Here is a 25,470-nt window from a genome sequence, read left to right on the forward strand (position 1 = left end):
GCTGTGCACACGGGGCTGGACCTGGTGTCCTGTGTGACGCCGGCCCATCACAGCGCAGCCCTTTGGGAGGTCCCATGGGGCCAGTGGGACACGCTCGACCAGGCCTTTCTCAGGACAGAACCGCAAAGATGAGGTCTGTCCGTGCAGCTGGGCCTCCCTCCGTCATCTGCTAGCCACACAGTGGGGCTCTCGGGTAGCAGGCCTGGGGGAAGTTGTTTCTGTCCCAGGAGGGTCTGGGGAGCAGGGTGGCCCTGGGCCTGGCTGACGCACTCTCCTCTTCGTCACAGCGGAGCTGGAGTTCGCCCAGGTGGTCGTCGTGGTGGTGGTGGTCACGGTGATGGTCGTGGTTGTCGTCTGCCTGCTGAACCACTACAGAGTCTCCACCCGGTCCTTTATCCACCACTCGGGGCAGGGCCGGAGGCAGGACCGGCCGCAGCCGGTAAGTGTGGGCTGAGTGGCGCCGGGAGCCTGGGTGCAGGATGGCCCTGGGCTCGGCATGTGAATCCCACACACAGAAAGCCCAGTCCGGGGGCCCGACCGTGAGGCCAGTCCCCCACCCCCACCCCCCAACACAGTCACCACTGCCTGGACGGCAGTCAGCACACTCATTTCTCCTGCTCTGAACTCTATGGACCATGCAGTCCCTGCCCTTTCACATCTGGCTTCCTTCCCTCAGTGTCATACGTGTGAATTCCATCCATGCTGGGACATGGTCCAGGGTCAGCGACGCATCCTGCATCCCCACCTACGCCCATGAGACGGGGGCTCAGCGGGGCAGGACAGGGAGGGGGTTGGACCCTCTGGGGCACAAGGGTGGGCAGGTTGTGTGGGCCTCACAGAACAGCAAGGCTCTTCAGGTTGGTTTAAAAAAAAAAAAAAATTCCTAGCTACTTCCTGCCCTGAATCACCACCCTCTTCTGGGAAATAAAACACTGATATTCAGCTAAACTGCTCTATGATCTAACGCAGGAGCCCAGGGGCCATGGAAGGTTCAGGTCCAAGCTGGCTTTGCTGTCTGTGGTTCCAGTGGCTGTCAGTGAGAGCTTGGGGACACTGAGTTTAAACAATCGTATATTCTTGGCTTCTGTGGTGGATGGAGGAGGCTGAATCCCCAAGCATGTTGGGACCAGGGCTGCCTGGTGACTGGCCTAGGGAGGCTGCCCTGAGTGTGGGGGCAGCTGTCCTGGGGTGACCCCCTCACACTTCATCGGGGACAGAGTCGCTCGGCCAGCCTTCGGGTCTGCTGTCCCCATGGGTAGAGCTGAGGTTTGCCCAGTGTCCTGTGTCCATGGCAGGCAGAGCTGGGGGGAAGGGTGAGGCTGCTGTGTGCCGCCCCCAGACCCACAGGGACGAGATGGGTGCTGGGGGCTGCAGCTCAGCCCTGAGGAAGACGCTCTCTCCCTCTGGCTTCCCCTCATCCTCCGCCATCCCCTCCCTGCTGTTTCCTCCGTGCAGCCCGGCCCCTGCAGGGCAGGTGTGTCCCGAGGCTTGGGTTTTCCTTCTGATAAAATGGGAGTGTGGATACTGCTCACTGAGGTTTCACAAACTCATGATGTACTTTTACACGGTGACCAGAGACAGTTTAGGCGCAGGCCGGACCTCCATTTCATGTCTAGTCCAGAGGAGAAGCCTCACTCTCCTGGACAGGGACATAGATCCAGATCCCAGGAGCATTGGGGGTCACTGCCTGGGAACGTGCCCCCCACCGGGCTGGGCTTCTTGCCTCCTAAGTATCTCCTCCTCACCCTCGATTTCTAAAAGATGCTGCTTCCCTTCATCACGCTCTGGGAGAGCAGTGTGATCCTTTCTTTCATACTCATTGTTCCTGTCCAGGGGACCTTCGGCGATGCGGGGAGATGTTTTTGGCTGTCATAGCTTGGGGACGGTGTTGCAGGGATGCTCTGAACGTCCTCAGCTTATGGGGCGGTCCTGCCCTCCTCCCCGGGGGCCCTTCCGCGTGAGACGGGGATGCTGTTAATACACGTGGATCTCATGGTAGGCTCAGGGGCGTCAGCAGAGTGAAGAGAGCCCGTGCTGACAGCTCGGTGGGGGTGGTAGGCGTCCACAGGGAACCTGCCCCATCAGACGGTTTTGGTCTGGGCTCTGCCTTCCTTTGCTCACTCTGTCAATCAGTGGATATGAGCCTGGCACCCACCAGACAAGGAAGAAATGATGCAGCGAGCCCCAGCCTCCCCCCATCAGCAGCGTCCACCTGGCCTGGTGGTATTTTCTCAGTCTCGGGGGAAGCCAAGGGGTCTCCAGGGGCCATTTGTGTGTGGGGAGGGGTGTACATCAGGAGGCCGTAAACTGTAGAAGGGTGTGGGGTGGAGCAGCTTCAAGGTGCCTTTCTGGGTGGCCCCCTGCCCCGCTCCCAGCATCCAACCAGCCTCCTCCCGAGGGGCTTAGAGGGGCAGGCTGCCCGTGGCCTCGTGTGGTTTGTGCTCTCCTAGGGAGAAGGTGGCCGAGGCTGGAGGTGCCTGGGGTCGCCGTTGTCAGGGTGGTTCCATGTCTGCTGTCAGAGCATCCCAGGAGCTGCTGTGCCTGCTGTTTGGCGGCTGGTGGGTGTGGGGTGCCCCCTGCCGGCCTCACCGTGGATGAGCGTCCATGGCTCTGAGCCTATGCGTTGCTGGGACCCCCACACTTCTGGGGGCCTTTTGGCCCGTTTGTTCCAGAACTGTGTGAGGTCTCCATGACCATGTTAGTAAAAAGTGTGTTTATTTTAAACTGCTATGAGAAGGGCTGGGCATCTAATTTGTCAGCTTCCAGGTGATCTGGCTTAACACTATTGGTTAAGGTTACTTTTATGTGTTTCCTATGGAAGACTTGATAGTCAAGATGGAAAAATATAGGACAGTAGTTGGGATTTTTTTTTTTTTTTTTTTTTTGGCTGTGTCGGGTCTCAGTTGCGGCACACAGGGATCTTCGTTGCGGCACGCGGGCTTCTCTAGTTGTGACACATGGGCTCTACAGTTGTGGTGCACTGGCTTAGCTGCCCCACAGCATGTGGGATCTTAGTTCCCTGTCCAGGGATCGAACCCATGTTCCCTGTGTTGGAAGGCGGATTCTTAACCACTGGACCACCAGGGAAGTCCCTGGCTTTTGTTCTTGAGAAAGAGGCTGAACATGTAGATGTTCTGACGTGGTTGAGGAAACCTGACTCCCTCTCTGCACTAACGGGCTTTCCCTGGTTCCCAGGGAGAGTCCTCTGGAAAAAGGTGGGTTGGACCAGTTGCCCCTTTGGGCCCAGCTTGCTCTGATTTGGGGGGTTTGCTTTGTGCAGTCACAGCCCCTTCCTCACATGGCCCTTTCCACCTCCATTGCCTGTGGGCGGACACACTTCTGTGCCAAGGGAGGGACGGATGGAGTCTGTGTTGGCCGAGGCCAGTCAGCCTGCATCACCACAGCGTCCCTGAGACGCCTTTCCAGGGGAGCAGGGCGGTGGGATGGACCGGCCCTGAATTTGGTGGAAGCAGCCACTTCTGGATGAAAATGAAAAAGAGTGATCCGCTTCAGTTAAGTTACAACAAAAGTAAATGCTTAAATAGTGGCAGCAGCAGTGAGTGGGTTTGTGATAAAAAGCCGTACGTGTTCTTTCTGAGGGAGCCTTGCCTTAGTGTTTAGAGCCTGGCTTATGTGAGTTCGGCACTTTGAGACTGTCTAGGTTTCTTTTCATCATCTTAGACCACCAAGTAATAGGAAAACAATAAAAGGGCATAAATATTCCAGACACAGCCCTGAGAGATGTTCACACACGTCGCTGGAGCCTTTCTTTCCCGAGCCAGGGGAGGCCCGCATGGCCTTTTCTGACAGCCTTGCCTGTAGGCCACCCCGCAGGGCCCACCAACCTGCCTGGACGGCGGGCAAGGCGGAGGTGGCCGCCCATCTACTAGGAACAGCAGAAGGATGGGAACGTTCTACTTAGTTTGAATCATATAAAATTGTGGGTGTTCAGCCATTTTGACCTATAAAAGCAGCAATTTCAATTTTAAAAATTAACAGAAGGAGTCACATCAGGCATTTTTCTTCATGACCAAATGCTGCAGGAATTAAATCAATTGTAAAAGTGCGGTGCCCAGCCTCCCTGGAGCCAGAGCAGCGCCTGGCGGGCAGTGGGTGCACCAGCCCCGCGGGGAGGGACGGGTCTGTGGTGCAGAAACTCAGGTGTGGGGGAAGTCCAGGCCCCAAGACCCTCCCTGCAGATGGCCAGACCTGGGCGAGGGTGTGGCCAGTGTGTGTGTGGTTCCCCCCGCAGGGTGTTTTGACAAAACTTGATCCAACTTGAAAAAACTGGGAGATTTCACGTAAAAATAGAAATTTACATCTTTCCTTGAAAAGTGAGCATATCAGCCACACTGGCCTGTATTCCTGCTTGGCTCCCCCAGGCCAGGGCTGCCAAGCAGCCTGTGCTCACCTTCCGCTGTGGTCCCAGCCCCTGCACGGGCCTCAGAGGTGGGCCGGTTTGCACAGAGGTGATTGTTTTTGGAGCAAACATTCTTCTGCATTCATGCCTCTACCACAAAGGTGAAAACAGAGATGGACCAAGGGGGCCACTTGCTTCCGAAAAATGGGGAAACTTCTTTGTGGAAGTAAAGATCATTCCTATGAGATGAGTGGTTCGGCCAGGTGAGGTGAGTCTGGGTCACAGGACGGTGTGTCCCGGGCCTGCTGACCAGTCCCATGCTCGGATCAGGGCCCTCCTCTCTGTGATTGGGTCTGGGCTCCTCTCCACTGGCCCGGACGCCTTGCGAACCAGGGCCGGCAGTTCCGTGCAGGTGTGTCCTGGGGCCCCACACAGCTCACTCCCACTGTGGCTGAGAGCCCGGCAACTGCGCACCTGCCTAGTCTCATTTCTACCTACTTCAGCCTGTGTTAGGAAAGCATTTCTAAAACGATAGGAAGGAACCATTTTCAGGAAGGCGCAAAAAATGAGCTGAGGGCCTGCCTGATAATGCAGGTGGAGCAGGCGAGTCTGTGACAGTCTGAGTGTAGCATCAGCTGGTCCAGGGCGCAGGCTCCCTGCGAGCAGGTGGATTCTTGCTGCACTGTGAGGCTGGGGGGGTTGCTGCCCACCTTGTTTCATGAGCATTTCCAAGTGTCCAGGGGCCACGGGCAGCAGGTCAGGCCTCCTTTAAGCATCAAGCATGGGATCCTACTGTCTACCTCCTGTTTGTCTCAGCAGGAGCGGGGCGTTTGCAGACTGGCCATTTAAAAGGTTTTACCCTTGAAGCATTAGAAGATAAACAATTTTAACAGCTTGAAATGAGAATGTCTCCTTCTGAAGTAAGAGAAAGGAGGCCAAGTTGCTGGCGAAAATTGGATAAGGATCCTGGACCATAGCTGTTACACAGCAGAATCTCCAAGATCTTTAAAGCTAGTAACTTAGATCATCCTTCTGCTGTTGATGTTGCTCAGAAGAGTTTTAAAATTACCGTCAAAGCTTACAGGTCATTTTTAGTAAAATTTTCAAGAGACATTTAAAAAAAATTCTCAGTGTTGGCAAGCCTTCCTTTTTTTACTTTGTTCTCTGAGGCTGGGTTTGATTTTTGGTACCAGCCAAAATCCATTTAGATGTAGCTCATCAAGTTACTGATACAATTTTGGTGCAAAGTCAAGTGTGACCATTAGTAAGGCTGATGTTGTTTACGCTGCAAGCTGATGGTGCAGAGAAAGGCCAGGAAGGAGGAGGAGGTGGACAGAGGGCCTGGTCTGTGTTGTTAAGGCTCTTGCGATGAGGATGTGTTCATGCATTACTTTTGCAATTAAAAGACACACTACACTCACATAAACTGATGCTGAAGACAGTTTCAATAACATTCTGAGCATCTGTAATCTATAGACTCCCAAGGTAACGCATTTCAACACAGTTGGTATTGTGACAAAGGTATGCTAAAATCAGATTTTTTAATAAAATTGATAAAAAAATTTATAAACAATTTTTAGTAACCTTCTAAATAGGCATTAGCATTAATAATCTAATGGTAAAGTTTGTTTCGTTTTTACTTAGTCCTTAAAAACTGGTGTGGTTTGTTCTGGGGGGAAAAAAAAAGCTCTCTAAATTACCCTAATTCTGAGAGGCCCTTGCTGGGGAGGTGTACAGGGCCATCAGAGACTGCATGGGAGGTAGCTGGGATCCGGCTCTGTTACTCCCCTACCAACTCCGAGACCGCGGGGAAGGCACTTGGCTTGTGCCCCTCACGCGTGAAAGGAGGCTCACAGTGTGTAGGTTCCACGTCGTCCTGAGCTTTCTGATTCCAGGCTGCTTTCTCTTGAAGCCTGATTGCTCACTCTCCCCCACCACCAACCCCCGGAGGCATCACATTTCTCCTTTTCTGCTTGCTCTTAGGGGCCTGTAGGCCTCCCTGAGCTATTGATTGTTGTGGAAATATAAAGGATTCCCTTTCTTTTCTTCCCAGCAGAACTTCCTTCTTGATTTGTCTTTCTCTTAAGGGACGTGCCCTAGATTGAGCAGAGTTGGGAGGGAAGTAGTCTTGAGAACTCTGATGATGGAATCCCAAGGAGGATAAAGGGGAAATGCTGGAGAGCAGAGTCATTGGCGTCTACGCTGTTACTGCTGTCAAGGGTGGGAAAGTGAGAACTACTAAAGCATCTGGATGGTGGAAAGGTTGCCTGGGAAAAGGGAAGAAACAAGAGAAAAGTGATTTTATCAGAAGGCAAAGATGTTGCTGAATATCCAAACATCATTTTTACCTATGCTTTGAAATTCACCCTGGGAAAGGGAGTAAAATCGATTTTCAAATATTTGAGGCCATATGATATGTTCATTCACTGGGAGGAACCCTTGGGTAGAAGCCAAAATATCCAGCAATGGCCTTGCTTTACACAAACTGACCATGTCACCTCCAGTGAGTCGTACACCCTCCTTGGGCTTCAGTTTCCTCCCATCCAAAATGAGGGAGAACTGGCTTAGATCAGAGACCTTTCAGATTGTTTCTGACCCCTCTGACCAAATGTGTAGGAAACACATTTTACATCACAATCCACAATATTCACATGAAACTGAGGCAGAACTTTGACCAAACAGTACTTAAAATGTACTCAAGATGTTTTGTGTCTGTTTTATCTCTGGAATGCTGGCTGTGACCCACCTAAATTGATTTTCCAGCTCTCTAAGAGGCTGCAGCTCACAGTTTGAAAAACACTATACTGGGTCTTTCCAGTCCCCAAATCTGATGATCCCTGTGGTCCTTTGTGTGTGGAAAGGAGAGTTTAGCAGCTGAGAGCTAAACCAAGAAAGTTCAGAGCATGGGGTGGTCTCACATGTGGTGCCCAAGGACCCAAGGCAGCAAGCAGGCTTCAGCCGCAGCTCACAGCAGAAGCCCGTGACTCATGGTCACAGATGACTCTCTTTCAACGCTCTAAGCACTGTATCCTTTGGGTGGAAAAAGATCTAAGAGATACAGAAATAAAGATTATAAGAGTACTATGAGCAATTGTATATCAACAAATTGAATAACCCAGATAAAATGGAAAGATTCCTAGAAACACACCCTACTAAGACCAACTCATGAAGAAATAGAAAATATGAATAGATCTGTAACTAGTAAGGAGATTGAATCAATAATCAAAAACCTCACAACAAAGGAAATTCCTAGACTAGATGGCTTCACTGGTGAATTCTACAAAACATGTAAAGAACTGACACCAGTCCTTTTCAGATTCTTCCCCAAAATTGAAAAGGATGGAACACCTTCTAACTCATTTTATGAGGCCAGCATTACTCCAATACCAAAGCCCCAGACAAAGACACAACAGGAAAAGAAAAACCAAAGACCAATATCCCATATGAATACTGATGCAAAAATCCTCAACAAAATACTAATAAACTGAATTCAGCAGCATAATAAAAGGATTATACACCATGACCAAGTGGGGTTTATTCCTGGAATACAAGGATGGTTCCACATTATGAAATCAATCAATGTAATGCACCTCATTAACAGAATGAAAGGAAAAAAACTACATGATCATCTCATCGATGCAGAAAAAGTATCTGACAGAATTCAACACGCTTTCATAATAAAAACATTCAACAAACTAAGATAAAAAGAAACTACCTCAACATAATAAAGGTCATCTATGAAAAGCCCACAGCGAACATCATACTCAATGGTGAAAGACTGAAAGCTTTCCCTCTCAGATCAGGAAAAAGGCAAGGATGCAGGCATGCTTTCACCACTTCTATCTAACATAGTATTTATTATAAGTTTTAACTAGAGCAACAAGGCAAGAAAAGGTATTCTGTTAGAAAGGAAAAAAAGTAAAATTATCTCTCTTTGTAGATGACATGATCTTATGTGTAGAAAATCCTAAACATTCCAATTAACTAATAAACAAAAAGCTCCACTAGAACTAATAAATTCAGCAAAGTTGCAGGACACAAAGTCAGCCCCCTAAAATCAGTTGCATTTCTTTACACTTACAATGATCAATCCAAAAAGAAATTAAGAAAACAGTTCAATTTACAATAGTATCAAATAGAATAAAATACTTAGGAGTAAACTTAACCAAGGATATGAAGGGTTTGTACACTGACAACTATACAGCGTTGCTGAAAGAAATTAGACACAAATAAATGGAAGACATCTTGTGTTCATGGACCTGAAGACTTGATCCTGTTAAGATGTCAGTACTACCCAAAGCAATCTACAAAATCAGTGTAATCCCTGTCAAAATCCCAATGATGTTTTTCTGCAGAAATAGAAAAGCCCACCCTAAAATTCATGTGCTATCACAAGGAACCCCCATCCCCACCTACAGCCAAAATAATATTGAAAAAGAATAACAAAGTTGGAAGTTTCACACGTCTTGATTTCAAAATTTACTACAAAGCTACAATAACAAAACAGTGTGGTGTCAGCATAAAGACAAACATTTAGACCAACAGGATAGAATAGAGAGCCCAGAAATAAACTCTCCGATGTATGGTCAAATGATTTTCAACAAGGGTGCCAAGACCATTCAAGGAAAAAGGACAGTCTTTTAAAAAATGGTGTTGGGAAAACTGGATATTCACTACAAAATAATGACATTGAACCCTTATCTGCTACCATATACAAAAAATTAATTCAAAATGTATCAAAACCTAAATGTAAGAACTAAAACTATTAAACTCTTAAACAACAGGGCAAAAGATTCATGACATTGGATTTGGCAATGATATCTTGGATCTGAAACTAAAAGCACAAGCAACCAAAGAAAAAAATAGGTAAATTGGACTTCAAAAATTAAAAACTTAAACTTGTCAAAGGACACTATCAAGAGAGTGAAAAGGCAACTCATAGAATGGGAGAAAATATTTGCAAATCAGGTATCTGATAAGGGATTAATATCCAAAAAATATAAAGAACATTTACAACTCAGCAACAAAATAAGTGAACCTAATTTTAAAATAGGCAAAGGACCTGAGTAGGTATTTCTCCAAGGAAGATATACAGATGGCCAATACAGAAGAGCTCAGATCACTAATTGTGATGGTTAATTTTATGTGTCAACTTGACTGAGCTAAGCAATGTGTCTATGGGAGTAATTCCGGAAGAGATTACCATTTGACTCAGTAGACGGAGTGAAGAAAATCTGCCCTCACCAATGTGGGTGAGCATGATCCAACCCCTTGAGGGCCTGAGTAAAAAAAAAAAAAAATGGAGGAAGGGCAAGTTCTTTCTCTCTTTTCTTGAGCTGGGATGTCGATTTTCTCCTGCCTTTGGACATCAGAGCTCCTGGTTTTTGGGTCTTCAGAGTCCAAGACATACCAGTGGACACCCCTCCCACAGTTCTCAGCCCTTCGTATTTGGACTGAATTATACCACTGGCTTTTCTGGGTCTCCATCTTGCGCAGAGCAGATTGTGGGACTTCTCTGCCTCCAGAAACAGGCAGCCAATTCCTATAATCAATCAATCAATCTCCTATTGGTTCTGTTTCTCTGGAGAACCCTGACTTAATACACTAATCATACACAAATCAAAACCATAGTGAGAGGGGCTTCCCTGGTGGCACCGTGGTTAAGAATCCACCTGCCAATGCAGGGGACACGGGTTCGAGCCCTGGGCCGGGAAGATCCCACATGCCACGGAGCAACTAAGCCCGTCCACCACAACTACTCAGCCTGCACTCAGGAGCCCGTGAGCCACAACTACTGAAGCCCACGTGCTTAGAGCCCATGCTCCACAAGAGAAGCCACCACAGTGAGAAGCCCGCAAACCGCAACGAAGAGTAGCCCCCGCCCGCCACAACTAGAGAAAGCCCGCGCTTAGCAACAAAGACCCAACTCAGCCAAAAATTAATTTTTTAAAAAAACCATAGTGAGATGCCACATCACACCCACTGGAGTGACTATTAGCAAAAAACCAGAAAATAACCAGTGTTGGCAAGGATGTGATGAAATTACAACCGAAATGGTACCACTGCTATGGAAAATAGTAGTGGTTCCCCCCCACCCCAAATTAAACATAGAATTACCGTATGATCCAGAAATTCTACTTCTGGGTGTATCCTCAAAAGAATGAAAAGCAGAGATTCAAAGAGATATTTATACACCCCTGTTCATAGCAGCATTATTCATGATAGCCAAAAAGGGGAAACCACCAAGATAACTATGAATAACAAAATATGGTATGTACCTGAAATGGAGTATATTAGCCTTAAAAGGGAATGAGATGCTGACATAGGCTGCAACATGGATGAATCTTAAAGATATTATGCTCAGTGAAATAAGGACAGTATTGTATGATTCCACTTAGACAAGGTTCCTAGAATAGTCAGATTCATAGAGACAGAAGGTACAATGGTGGTCACCAGGGGATGAGGGGAGGAAGGAATGGGGTGTTAGTGTTCAGTGAGTACAGTGTTTTGAGTTTGGGAAGAAGACAAATTCTGGAGATGGATGGGGGTGATGGGTGCGTGGCAACGAGGATATACTTAATGCCACAGAACTGTATGCTTTCAAATGATTAAAATAGTAAATGTTATGTATAATTTACCACAACTTTAGAGAAGACAATTTTGATTTTCCACTCACCACCCAGCCAAAGTGCCAAACAGATTTAAAAGGAAAAACTCCACTCATTGTGTTCCAGGTCTGCAGACGACACATCTGGATCGTTGGGATCATAAAGACAAGCACTTGGAAGAGCACGTGATTTTTTTATCTTTAATGCAGACGTTTTAGTGTCAGGCAGATTCAACTTATGGGAAAATTTTCTGGCCACGTGGCTGTTTACCATTCAGAAGGGGAAAAATACAATGCAGATTCCTTGAGGGTAAGATGCACATCTTCAAGCCTGTGAGATCCGGAGTTGTCCTGTGTCCCTTTTCAGAAGATGCAGATTCACTAGAGCCCCTCGGGATGGCCCAAGGCTTTCGTGGGCCTGGATCTTGGTGGCCATGCTCCCTGGGGCACCCACAGAGGCGTCTTCAGGGCCACCAGGGACGCAAGGGCGCCGGAGGTGCTCTGTGGACGCAATGCGGCATGAGGGAACAGTTCTCACAAGCAAACAGCTACTAAAGACGCAGTGTGTATGGGTCCGCAATAGCGATACTAGCAAGATTTTGTTCCTGTTGCTCAAAACTCTGTGAGCTGCTATCTTATTTCCCAGCTTATTCCGTCGTGGTCAGAGGACCCGGCTTCCCGCGAAGGGTGGCGGGGTGGCTGGGCCCTGGTCTCGCAGGGCTGTTTCTGGTACACCAGAAGAGGCCAACCTCATGGCCTCCCCTGTGAAGCCTGAGCTCAAGGCAGCCGCCAGCGAGCAGCTGAGTGAGCAATAGGGGCAGCGGCCGAAGAGCAGGTGCGTGCCCTGCGGAGGCTGTGGTGGTGCAGACCCGTCCCGTGACGATGGCCCCTGGAGAGGAGGGGGTCCCTGCAGAACCACAACATTCCACCTGTGCAAGGCTTGGTGTGGATCTCTTTTAGGCACTTTTCCAGTTTTGCTAACTTCTAGGAAAATAAAGCCATTGAGAATAGTTATTGCCATTTTCAGAAAACATGCTACTACCCCTCTTCTGGGTCCCTTCCTGCCCGCTTCATTTGGTGCTGTGACATCTGGTTGTCAGGCCGCGCCCTGTGCTTTAATCTGCTGTTGCCAAGGGTGGAATTCTTAGGAACAGTGGAGGATGCTCTGTGCTGTTCTCAACGCGGGAGTGACATCGCCCTTGACGCAAAGGAGCACTGCCTAGGGCTCGGACACCTGGTTAGAGCCACTCTGTCGCCGTTACATAGTTGTATAGTCAGATCTAGGGATGCCACCTGCTCACGGCGAGGGGGGCCGTGGTGGATGCCCGCCTGCAAGGATCAGGGGAGGTCGCTTTCACTTTTTAAGACCTGGGGCTGTTTGACCTCCCAAGTCCACCGGTGGGCACTTTCAGGTCACAGGAGGCCATGATGGCAGGAGGTCGTATGTGCACATTCCTGGGAATCCAAAAATACAGGCACTTATCTACCCACCACCCCGTTCTTCTCTTAGTAGTCACAAAAGCCCCGCAGACCCTGCTATAGCCTACAATTGGGGTTCAAAAGGGATACCACACTGAAATGCTCTGTAGACAAGTTTATGGTGTTAGAAGTGATCCTTAATCATGCCTGCTGTTTGCTCATCACCTTGCTGGTCTTTTTTTTCTTTTTGGTTGCGCTGGGCCTTAGTTGTGGCTCGTCAGCTCCTTAGTTGCAGCATGCGAACTCTTAGCTGTGGCATGCATGTGGGATCTAGTTCCCTGACCAGGCATTGAACCCAGGCCCCCTGTAATGGGAGCATGGAGTCTTAACCACTGCACTGCCAGGAAAGTCCCTGGCCAAACATTTTTTGAAAGATTACTAAGCAACTAGATGTCAGGTTCCACACTCCTCGTGAGCATTTGTACTGAGGAATCCATTCATAAGAAGATGCACAGAGGGCTCTTAGGTTTGGGAAACTCAGTCTGAAAGCCAGCGGTGTAGATGGGCACACCATTCAAGGCTACTGTGGGGAGACCCGAACTGTTTGACTTCGACTCCTCTGGGGGTGCAGGTAACAAAAGGCTGGGACTTTGTGGTTCCGGGTGTTACACAGCCTGCGCTCAGCTGAGTGTGATCCCTTGGCTTTGGGTGCTGCTGCATGAAACTAATGATCTTCCTGTGATGTCCCCCACCCCCCAACCAGGAAGGGCGCCTGTGGCCTTCAGACAGATCTGGACCTCGGCCCACCTCAGAGGTAAGGGGTTGGACACAGGCGGGGTGTGGGTGGCAGGAGATGCGTAGAGGGGGATGAACAAAATTGGTGGAAGGGTTGAACGTGTCAGCACAGATGAAGATCAAGGCCTGTGCCTGTAACTTGGTTTAAGAGGTGGGGGAGGGGTCTTCCCTAGACTCTCCCAAGGATTCTTTGTGCCTGGCCAGAGCTCCTTCCAGAAAACAGTCAAGAATCCAGGACCTTCACTTGATGCCTTAGGCTGCTGATAATGAGGTGGTGGCTGTCGGTGTAGCTTATAAACATCACCGCTCGATTCACCCCATCTCCCAGTTTAATAGTATGATTGTAAAAATAACGTTTTTTGCCTTTAAGTTAAAAACATGGTGTGAGAGAAGTTGACAGATGGATGTATATCTTTATATACATATGTCCTTCCTCTAGAAGAAAGTGAGATGGTGGAATAGATGAGAAGCTATGCAAGAGAGTACCTGGATTCTTTCGGGGGGAAAAAAGTCTATAATCATACTTACTTTGGAATATAAAATAGTTTTCATGTCAGCTGCTAAAAATAACTACAGGAAACTTTTATCCAGAAAGAAAAAAAGTCACTTGTTTCATATTTTTAAGTAATTGATAGGGCAACAAGCTCCTATAAATAACTCATAAATTGACCCAATGTCTTGTACCTGCTCCAAGTACCATCCTGTGAAGTTACAACTTACATTTACAATGAAAATTCTTCACCCTCTATATTCCTCTGAATCACAGGAGTGGGGTCTGAAGAAGGTCACATGGTGGGCAGGCCGGGGTGGGGGTGGGGGGCTCCTGTATTCTCCTTGACCAGTGGGAAATGTACACAATAACTCCATTAAACCTACATTTTCAGGTAACCGCAATTATCCGTTGCTGAACCGTCCTGGGTTTGGCAAGGTGAGTGATGTAAAGTCATTAGGAACGAAAAACCTCTGTTTTTCTGGAATAGCCTTTACATGTTTTTTGGGGGGAAAAGTTTTCAGATGGGTGAGAACATACGTGAATTTCCTTGCTGCCATCACGTCCGTGGTCATCACTGTGCCAAGAACATCTCCCAGGTGTTGCTCTTTTCCCTGCAGATCATGTACGCACCGCGGTCCAGGAACGGGGGGACTGCCCCAACCTTTCTCCAGAGGGATCGGTTCAGCCGCTTCCAGCCCACCTACCCCTATGTACAGCACGAGATCGACCTTCCCCCCACCATCTCCCTGTCGGACGGGGAGGAGCCGCCTCCTTACCAGGGGCCCTGCACCCTGCAGCTCCGGGACCCCGAACAGCAGATGGAACTCAACAGAGAGTCTGTGAGGGCCCCACCCAACCGAACCATATTTGACAGCGATTTGATAGACGTGTCCGTCTACAGCGGGGGCCCACGCCCACCCAGCAGCAATTCAGGCATAAGTGCCAGCACCTGCAGCAGTAACAGGAGGATGGAGGGGCCACCCCCGGCCTACAGCGAGGTGATGGGCCACTGCCTGGGTGCCACTCTCTTCCACCCCCAGCACAGCACGCACAAGGGGAGCAGACTGCCACTCCAGCGGGACGGCCCTGGGGGGCACCGAGCTGCCCGTCCAGGGCAAGGACAGGAAGCCCGGGAACCTCATCTGACCTGCGTGCATACCTGACTTAAGAAAGGCGGAGGGAGGCAGTGGCACTGCCCCTCCGTCCCCAGCACAGCAAGTTCAGTAAAACAGTGATTCCTTCCACAGGGGCCGCACGCAGGCTGAAATAGTACAAACCTCCTCCAGTCTGGCTGCAAACGGTGTTCATCTGGGGCAGTGATTGATAGGAAAGGGCAGGTTTTGGCAAAGGGTGGGCATGAGAACACAAAGGGGTGCTTTGAAGACATTATGAAATAAAACCCACAGAGGCATCTGACTTGACTATGAAAGCAGACGCAGCAGGGGAAGAGGCCAGAATGGCCTGTTTTACAATTAACTGAATACAGAGGAAAACGTTATTATACATTATGGGGAAGAATCGCCAGTTTGCTTCCCACCCCCAAACTGTAGAACTTTTGTTTTAAAAATATGATTCTAAATTCCTGTTTTGTGTGCCAAGGTATAAAGTGGAGAAGTCAGATGAATGCAAGGGGTTAATCAGTGTTGTGATGCTGTGTTTTAAAAGTTGCACTACATGTTTAAGATAATGAGGAAGCTTTACTCAAAGTTCTGTATGTTGTCTTTTCACCTGTGGATTATAATTAGGCCCCATAATCATCTCCCCCATAATCATGCAGGAAAGGGTGTTAGGGGAGGTAGCCTAACGTACACCACTTACTTACATTCACCAAGAAAGTCACCACACAGCAGTGAATGCGTCACTGAGGCACCTGGAGACTCTGGATGGAGCAGAGGAAACTCCTGCATCCCTGGTGTGTTGAGTCCCTCCAGCCTCAGGCTGCGTGTTTTACACCTGCATTTACACACCACACAGTGCTGCCCTGGCCCTCCAGCAGTGCAGTTTCTGTGGTATAGATTTTTTTCACTGTAGCATGAAATATACTCAGATAATACACTATTTTATGCAATAAATTGTTTAAAGTGCAAGGTGGCTATTTTTATACTATTGAAACACATGACTTCAGAGTGTTCCTGCGGTCTCTCCTTCCCTGCATAGTGGAGTTCAGGCCTGGATGGCTGGTCAGCAAGACTCAGCAGTCACTTCTGTGCAGCCCACTGCCCTGTTACGTGCGTGACACTGGCTGCAGATACTGTGTAGAAGCCCCTGGGACTGAGGAAGGGACCCATGTGGCCAAGTATGCGGACCAGCACCCGGGAGGAATGCAGTGCTCAGAACCAGATGCGCTCCCAGGGGTCACTAAGCCTCTGCAGTGGAGGCCAGAACTGGGCGGGGAGCAACTCAGAGCACAGGGTAAAAAGCACAACTTGCAGCTAAAATCAACTAGAAAACTAACCTTAAAAATTGTAACATTCATTCTCACCTAAAGTAACTTCCTTCACAGAAGCATCTGCCTTTGCTGCACCCGGGTGGGGTGCTTCTGTGCAGCCCCTGCCTGCTCTCGCAGGGACCGAGGGCTGGAGGGATGACTTGGGACCCTGACCTGCAGTTCCGGGTGTCTGCTGTTGTGGTCTCAGAGGTGGCTGCCCGGTGAGGTGCCCTCGTGCTGCTGGCAGAAAGCTCTCAAACTGCTTTCTGCTGCTCCTTTCCGAGGCTCCTCTTGGTTGGTATAGGTCCCTGGGTTTTGTTTGGAGAACTGGAATCTTCATCGATTTCACACAGTAACATCCACACAAGTAGTCAATCTCTTAAAAGAAGATGGTGGTCAACAATTGTCACTCATGCTTCAGACCCTGTTGAGCAGTGTGCACGCTGAGGACCATGGCAGGAGCTCTGGGACGGGCAGAGTCCTGGGGGCCTGACCAGAGGACACCCACCCACCCACCGTATCAGATGGCCTCAACCTCAAGCCTGTGCTTAAAGGAGGCTGGGACTCTGCATGGCGTGAGGTTTCCCCTTGTGTTGCTGGTGAAGGTGGGAAGGTGCCTGTCCTCCCCATCTTCGGGCAGATTATCGGTCAGGCGGTTCCCCTTAGGTGCAGAATGAGGAGGTTGGCTGATGGTGTCATCATTCCAAACCTCACCTGCACTTCTGGTAGAGTGGGTGAACACACCCAGTAGTTCTAGCTCAAAATGGTGAGTTATGCTCAGAAACTTATAAATTCCTTAGTCACTTTGCAAGTACCCGAACATTTTGCAGATGTTCACAGTACTGGTAAAACAATTATTTAATTCAAATAACTTTAATTGTTCTTCAAAACCGAGACTGCTCCCTTTCGGCCACCCTATTAGATAACTGCCTCTAATGTAAATAGTTATTTAATGATGCAGACATATCAAACCATGACCTGAATGGTCTCTGAGGCTGGGGCTCTGTAATGAATTAGTTTAAAAGCCAAGGTCATAAATTGAATTAATAGTCAATTTCCCTTCAACACAGGAAAAAGGTAATTTAGACGTCTGCTCTTTCGAAGGTTGTGGCTGACATGGTGTGGAAAGAGGCGTGACTGTGAAGCTGCAGCTTGATCAGTGGGGCCTGAGGGTCCAGGTTAGAAACCAGAGGGTTAGGGGATCAGTGAGCAGTGGGTGGGGAGCTGGGCTCCGTCTTAGCGACTCCCTGGATATGAACCCCAGGCACCCTGAGTCCCACTTATAGGAACACTCATGTGTCTGCTGGCTTTTTCAGCAAGCCTAGTGTTCCTCAGACACTAAGGTTGTCCTTTACTACAAAAGAGATTTTGCTGAAGAAACTGTGCATTTATTGAGCTGGCCAAAAAGTTCGTTCAGGTTTTTCCATGTTACAGAAAAACCTGAACCAACTTTTTGGCCAACCCAACACAAAGTTCTATCTGGGACCAAAACTCAGTGTTAAAAAAGCTTGACAAGCATACCCTCTGTCCTCCGTACCACAAATACACTTGGACACACAGCTCAGACAGCAGAGGAAAATGTGCAAAACTTGGGAAGGTTTGTCATGAGGATGACACTTAAGTCCACTAATTGCAGCTGGGAGAGGAGGACACAGGGGCCAGCAGGAAGCAGGGGGCCTTCTACCCCAGCATAGGGACCTGTACTCAGATAAGCGTGTCTCCAGCTTCAAATTATCCCCCTCTTCACCTGTATTTTATCATCATAAGAATGAGAAGGGCTCAAAGGCAAGCACTTTTCAAAAGCAGCTCAGATCTGGGAGAATCCATTCAGATCCCTGCCCTCCTCAGAACCAGTGGCTGCATCCTGACAGGTGGGCCTGGATCTTACCTCCACCTGCTCTTCTGTCCAGAGAGTCCTTGCAGAGACTGTCCAGGTCCACGAGCCCCTCCAAAGCAGCTTCCATTTGCTGCTGGCCACCAGGCTCCCACACTGGCCTGGCTGCGAGGCAGCGGCTAGGGGCTGTTCCCCAAGCCTTGTGTTTGCTGTGCCAAGGCTGCTGCTTGAGGTCTGCTGCTTAGAACAGCAACATGTTAGTGTACCGTTCATTTTTCTTAAAATTTCCAGAGCTGAGCAGTGTCTGTGAAGGAAAAACTGGGAAAGATAGTTGTGCTGGGCACGGGGCCTTGCGGTGACAGCCCCCCCCCCCCGCACCTTGGTGGAGAGGCAGGGACCAGGATCCCCTTCTGCACGGTCACCTTGGCCTTGGCGAAATGGAGATGCATTGGCAAGTCCCCCCCAGTGTAAGGACGCTGTGTCTAAAGGGGCCCAACAAAAGCAGATGAAAGACCTGCTCTCACCCCGACCACAAGTGGGTCCCAGTAGCTCACGTGAATTGTGCGAATTCCGCAGGAATCAGGATTTCAGCTTTAGCTTATTTTACTCCCCAAGTGCTGCATCTTGCACAGTTCAAGTTTATGTTCACGGCCAGGGTTAGACGGCCACTTGCTGCTCCTGCCTTCAGGCTGGTGTGCAGGGAGGGACGCCTTGTGAGCAGCGCTGTCCTCAGTGTGTGTGAGGTGCTGGGGTGAGAGCTGTACAGAGATGCAGATGGTGAAGATCCACGTCCTTTCATAGAGCTCAGCGTGGCAGTAGTTTTTAAGCAGCCAAGGTGTTTCATGTTCTAACTTCTGCAGATGCAGGAACCCAGCCCCCTTTGTTGTGCCTCACTCACAATGGTGCTTTCAGTGTCTGTCAGGCGTTCATTTGTAAGGTGCTGTATATAACTTGACTATATTACGCACATAATCCTACCCAATGGGTAGAACAAAACTTTGTTAATACTGCAATATAAGGTATAGATACCAATTTTAAGAGAAATGGCATAGAATTTGTGAATGCCTATGTGCTCTGTCCTCTTTTATAAGGAAATGTGCAAATGGATGCATACAGATAAAAGTCTATGTAGTTTATTAATAAATATCAGTATTATGACACAAGGGAAACAAGTCTGAACAAGCAAGCACAGCCTATGAACAACATATGTACAGCAATCAGAGTTGCATCTTTGCTGTGAAAACACTTAATAATTTTTTAAAATACCACAGCCTTTTGGAGCCACCAGATGCTTATTTTAATCCCTTCGATAATGTTCAGTTGGACCAGTATTAGCTATAATCAGAAAAAAATGTGGATTTTTCAACTTGCTTTATGAAAAAATATTCTGTTTCATGTTGTAGAATGAAGAGGGCAAACCCAGTGAAGAGTGCACTTTTCACTGAAATTGCAAAACTTAGGTCAGAGTGAGCACATCAGCCTGCAGCAGAGGACTGTGCAGTCCAGACGCATTTGTGACCATCTGTCTTTCTGTGCCTTTTTGACAAACGGAAGCTGTGGAACCAATGAATGAACAGTAGCATTTGCAGGAAAAATAACTTAGGACAAACCAGTCCACTTGAGAAGACCCCAGTCTCAGAAAGATTTGTTATGGGTTATAATTAGCAGATTGGCAATCAGCCAGCCGAGTGAATTCTTATGTCCTGTCCCTTCCTTTTGGTGTCTCCTGGTGATCACGACCCCAGAAACAAACTAGGCTTTGCCACTGACCAGGGACCACGTCACACCCCCTGACTCAGCATCTACTTACAGCTCTGTCTTTAGTGTCTGACGGTGACCTCTGCATTCAAATATTCTAATATTGAAAATAGAAAAAAGAAGAGCCTATGACAATGTTCATTAAAACCATGGATGAGGGGCTTCCCTGGTGGTGCAGTGGTTGAGGGTCCACCAGCCGATGCAGGGGACATGGGTTCATGCCCCGGTCCGGGAAGATCCCACATGCCACAGAGCAGCTAGGCCCGTGAGCCACGGCTGCTGAGCCTGCGCGTCCAGAGCCTGTGCTCCGCAACGGGAGAGGCCACAACAGTGAGAGGCCCGCGAACCCAAAAAAAAAAAAACAAAACATGGATGAAATCGTGGGTGTGGGCATCCTTCCCAGTGCCATCCACAGTTTCGTGAAATTCTGCCCACCTGATCCCTATTTCCAGTTTATTCTGTCATCAGAGGATGTAAATTCTAATAATTCCTTGTTTTTTATTTGTTCCGTGGTGTATGTTTTGATTTTGAGAATCACGACGGAGTCATACTTTTGTCCTCCACAAAACAATTACTGATTATCCTTAAACTGAAAACACCTCTGCAACTCTTGATGCTAATGGACCAGAGGTCAGCCCTTCTTTGACTGTGCTTTGCAAGGCCACAAGAAGATGGGGATCTGTGTTTTCTGCACCCACTGCCCCCGCTGTCTGCTCACTGCCAATGGCAGTGGCCCTGGTGGTTCAGGTCAAGGGTGGAGGCTCCTCCCTGTTAGAAAAACTCCCCCAGACTTCATCTCTTGGGAGGACTGCTGAGCAGGAGTGTCATCTGAGGATGTTCTGGACTCAAAGGCACTAAATTTGTTACCACGTCATGGCTTTTCTACAGGACTAATAGAGGCTTAAACTTTACTGTTAATTATACTGGTTCATCTTAATGTGCTTGCTGGTATATTGCTATTCTTCATTTCATGGCTTTCAAAAATCACACTTTCTGGTGTAAAAGCTATTTTTAAATATGTACAATACTATGCATCGCATTTAATTCACTTAATTTTCACTAGGCTGCTTTATAATGAAAAAGTACAACTTTATCTGAACTTTTCAACAGTTGTTCACGTGATCTATAATAATCTGAAGTTGTTAAAGTCTTTTTTTTAAACAGACATTTGTGCTTACTGTTCAACATAATTCCCAGTTATACACAGAGAAAGATTTCCAGCTGTCATGTATCTGCCTCTTTAACTGAGCGAGGGGATGTAGTTCTTAGACCCAAGGTCTGTAACCGCAATCCGGACTTTTAAAGGAAGATGTTGCTCTAAGTGCTGTGTGTTATGAAATCAGCCTCTTCTGCTTGTTCTTAATGCTGTGTTCGAACCACAGCTCAAAATCATTAAAAAAAGATCACTGATACACGTGTCTCTTGTTTTATAAAAAAATATTTCACAGACAAAGCATATGTTGGGGGGTGGGGGGAAAACTACTTGCATTTAAAAACCCGTCTCAGAAATGGTTCTTATGGTTCCCCAGGTAACCGTCCCATTCAGTTCTTATTCACTCTGACTTTTCAGAAATCATTATATTTGCTATAAACCCTGGCAGATCACATCATACAGTCCTGGGTTCTACACAGAACACTCAGGGATCGTCACCTGAGTTGAGGTGTCACCTTCAGGCTTCTGGAAGCTGTCACAGACAAACTGAGTCAACTCAGCCCAAAACGTGAGCAAGACTTCTAAAGAGAATCGTTCAGCAGACACCCTCAGAGGCTAATAAGGTCATTAGCATCAGAGGTTTTCAGTTCGTGATGATGGAGCAAAAGGAATCTAAGTTTCCTTCACTGAGAGATTAGAATGATATCTCTAAGCTCTAAGTAAGTATATGCATTCACAGATTACATAATTGTGAAATGTATAAAACTTCATACAGGGCTTCCCTGGTGGCGCAGTGGTTGGGGGTCCACCTGCCGATGCAGGGGACGCGGGTTCGTGCCCCGGTCTGGGAGGATCCCGTGGGCCGTGGCTGCTGAGCCTGCGCGTCCGGAGCCTGTGCTCCGCGGCGGGAGAGGCCACAGCAGTGAGAGCCCGCGTACCGCAAAAAAAAAAACAAAACAAACAAACAAAAAAAAAAACACTTCATACAACCTACCAAACTACTAGAATAAGTGAGTTTAGCTTGGTTACAGGAAATACAATTAAAATATTTTTGCATTTCTATATGGTAGTAATGAACTGTGGAAACAAATGAACTTTGGAAACTGAAATCTTAAAATACCATTTAAATAACTGTATGGGCCCCAAACTCTAGTTATAAAACTTTTTTTTTTTTTGGCCACACCGCACAGCTTGTGGGATCTTAGTTCCTTGACCAGGGATTGAACCTGGGCCACGGCAGTGAAAGCGCCAAGTCCTAACCACTGGACCGCCAAGGAGCTCCCATAAAACCCATTTTAGATTCTGAATTAATTTTTTAAGACAATTTTGGAAAGGGGATTAGAAAGCTATAAGGAGGAAAATAGCTGTAAGAAAAGGATTTCTTTCTATTAAAACAGCAAATAGTCACTGATAAACCACATTATGCTCTTGAATAAATTCTATAATCTCTTATTCAGCAGATATTTGAGAAATTTTAAAGAATATTCCCCAAACTTATATCCCTCAGTGAAGGTAAGACCAGTATAAACTTTCGTCACAGAAGGAGAGGAGATTCCAGGCTTGATTCCTACTGGATTGGGTTCAGTAAACCCATTTCTATATGAGGTCGCCTGGTTGGCTGGGTCTGGGTGCAGGGAGGTTACTTGGAGCTGCTCTGAAGGAGGCAGGAGATGGTCAGGGTGGGCCCACTGTGTCCATCTGGGCAGCGGGGCTCAGTGTGGCGCTGAGAAACCAGAGACTGCACTCTTGCAGGACAGGAGGCGAGACACTGATCTCCACTGTCGGGGGCCTGTGGGACCCCTTCCCGCAGCCCTGGCTGTGCACTGAGAAGGCTCTGAAGACTTCAGAAGAAGCCCCAGGCCAAAACCAGACAATAGGCCTGGAGGCTGCCCGTGACCCAGGAGCTGTCCATCGGGCTGGAGCTGAAGTGCCAAAGGCCAAGGAGCCCCTGTGGGCCCTCGAAAGCCGAGGCACCGCCAGCCAGGGAGAGAGACGCCAAGGTCTGGACCCACCATTTTCTGCTCAGGCTACACTCAGCACAGGACATAACAGAGCCCAACACCTCCCTCCCTGGCGATAGGCTCCCTGCTGACCCACCTGGTACATGGGGAGCCCCCAGTGCACTTCAGGGCCTGCACCGGATCCCATACCCCACCAGTCTCTGGCTTTCTTGGACCGACTTCTGTTCATTGGATTGTCTGTGAAACAGCAGAGCTGCCAACAGCTAAGTAGATGGACTAGCAACTCAGGCAGCCCTCTCCCTGCACCCTCGAGGACATCTAGAAAAGCAGTGTGCTCGAAAGGAACCTCCAGAATCCTTCAGAGAGCCACTCACAGTGGCCTTGGAACAAACACTTATTTCTGACTCTCCATGATGACACTTGCACAAAACAGTTTATAACGAGCCTGTTACTTAAAACGTCATAATTTCTCTCGTTACACTGTTTTGACGTTTTGCTTTGAATGGATTCTAATTAAAATGCATGTTTTAAAAATAACAGCCAAAAGGTAAAAGCTGTGCATTTGTAAATTTCATTGTTTTGATGGCATGTGTCTGTCCAGACTTTGGGCTTTTGTGCTAATAATGTAAACCTCATTCACCCTACTTTAAAAAAATCAAAAGCTACAGTCTTAGTCATTTGAACACAGCATGGTGTTAACTGCAATACAGACTTTCAAAAGGCTTTACCAGGAAGCAGTATATATACATTTACACACACTTGTGTATAGTATACTGCTCCTATATGACTTAACCTGTTTACAAAGCCATTTGCATTTATAGAGTTTACTGTGGTACTACCACCAGAATCTGGAAGCACAAAATATTCTAGCAGTCTACACTAGCAGACAGAGTAAGCATGCTTTCAAATCAAAGTGCTGACTTTGGCCTCTCCCACATGGCAGGTCAGGGACCCATCCCCTTGGCCCCACCTGAGCCAGGCTGTGTCTGCCACCCTGGCTTCGGTGGGGGACCCTGAGGTCCTGCTTGAGATTTCCTGCTTACAGTTCAAGGGCAGCACAGGCTTTGGAGCCTACAGACCTGGTGGCCTCAAGTATTAGCTCTGTCTCAGGTTAATGTCTTCAAATGTCACGCATACAACAGGGTCACCTGCGCGAAGACTGGAGGAGAGGGTATGCTTGCCACATGCGGCCCCCACAGAGGGAGCTGTGCTGCTCAGCTTTCACTTTCCAGGTTCACCCAATTCCTACAGACTTGTAAATAGCACTCTGCCTTGGAATGCTCTCTACGCTAACACTGCAGCTTAAAATGCCAGTGACGGAAACGGGCCAAGTTAGTGCCAAGGGGGTTGGAGCACCTGTGTCAAGGCAGAGACTGAACCACCAGGACCCAAACCTCCTCACCATGGTTTTAAGTAAAATACATCTGTTTCTTTTCTCATTACTCTAGATGTTGACAGTTTTTTTGGTTAAAAAACCATGTTGTGTGTGTGTCAGGGAGTGTTCTTACAGCCTTAGCAATAAAATGTGAAAATCTGAAGGGAGAATAGTTTTTAAAAAATAATTTCCCACCTTGCCCCCATTTTTTCCTTCTCTGGCTTCCTTTCTGTGAGGGGTGGGGGAGCTAACACTGATCTGAGTGCTGTCACAGCCTCAAGGAAACCGCAAGGACCCCAGGCTCCTGGTGCCGGGATCCTGTACCACGTATGCATCCTCTTCACCAATGCTGGCACACTCCCTTCCTTCCGGAACCATCCATGAGCACATGGTTTTGCCTCACTGTCAACCTCCCGTAAACCTCCCGCACACACATTCTCCACTCCCAGAGAGGCCAGCCCAACAGTTCTTAGTTGGGGATACACTGAACTTCCCAGTGAGAAAAGTAACCACAAAAGCCAGCTCCTGATGCTTCAGATGTTACATCGATTGACCCCAAGGAAAAGGAAAATTCCAATCTGAGCCGTTCCAAGTGTCGCAAATGCAGGCTCAGGTGCTGTGACCACCACCATGACCCTCCACACAAGTGCAGTAGGAAAAGCAAACTCACTTTCTTACCACGGGAGGATGGGGTATTTTCTAAGGCTGAATCCTCTTTGGATAATGAAATATCACTCTAAAGAAAGAATTAAATTATGATGCCACGGAGCAACTAAGCCCATGCACCACAACTACTGAGCCTACGCTCTAGAGCCCGTGAGCCACAGCTACTGAGCCCACAAGCCACAACTAGTGAAGCCCGCACACCTAGAGCCCGTGCTCCGCAGCAAGAGAAGCCACTGCAATGAGAAGCCCGAGCACCACAACAGAGTAGCCCCTGCTCACAGCAACTAGATAAAGCCCGTGTGCAGCAACAAAGACCCAACGCAGCCAAAACAAACAAATAAAAATTTATTTAAAAAAAGAAAATTATGAAGTTAAAAGGGAAAAGATGATAGAAATCACCAGAAGAGGACAGAGGATTAGGAATATTCATAAATTGGCTTCAGCTCCAAAAATACAAAGAATTTTACAAGTTCCAAAGCAGGTACTTACTTTACCTTTCTTAGTTCCTGGATTTGAACGTCTGACCCGGCTCTCCTGCGCCTTTCTTCAACTACAGCTACTGGCCTCAACATTCTGAAGTGACCCACTAGAGGGAAAATTGGGTTTATGACTGAGAAAACT

At 48.1% G+C, this 25,470-nt stretch overlaps 2 protein-coding genes across 11 annotated transcripts in view; one reads left to right on the forward strand and one right to left on the reverse strand.

Moving 5' to 3' along the window:
* LDLRAD4 (low density lipoprotein receptor class A domain containing 4) overlaps nt 1–21,106 on the forward strand; it is a 308,963-nt gene extending 287,857 nt beyond the window's left edge. Inside the window, 4 exon segments of the mRNA XM_029216505.1 lie at nt 288–439; nt 13,150–13,200; nt 14,292–14,759; nt 14,761–21,106. Of these exon segments, the coding sequence (XP_029072338.1) occupies nt 288–439; nt 13,150–13,200; nt 14,292–14,759; nt 14,761–14,820 (731 nt within the window). The 3' untranslated portion in view covers nt 14,821–21,106.
* Nucleotides 18,546–25,470, reverse strand: part of FAM210A (family with sequence similarity 210 member A) — a 39,225-nt gene continuing 32,300 nt past the window's right edge. For 8 of the 10 annotated variants that reach the window (XR_003792660.1, XR_003792657.1, XR_003792648.1 and 5 more), the window contains 2 exons: nt 25,339–25,435; nt 21,240–24,919 (listed from right to left, as the gene is read on the reverse strand). The gene's annotated coding sequence lies outside the window, so the exon portion shown is untranslated. Of the gene's footprint in view, nt 18,695–21,239; nt 24,920–25,338; nt 25,436–25,470 lie in introns of those variants that run through there. The other 2 variants (XR_003792646.1, XR_003792654.1) reach the window with 2 other exon arrangements.

Source organism: Monodon monoceros, unplaced genomic scaffold, assembly GCF_005190385.1.
Source record: "Monodon monoceros isolate NGI ecotype Baffin Bay Population unplaced genomic scaffold, NGI_Narwhal_1 Super_Scaffold_1, whole genome shotgun sequence".
In the NCBI taxonomy this organism is placed as follows: domain Eukaryota; kingdom Metazoa; phylum Chordata; class Mammalia; order Artiodactyla; family Monodontidae; genus Monodon; species Monodon monoceros.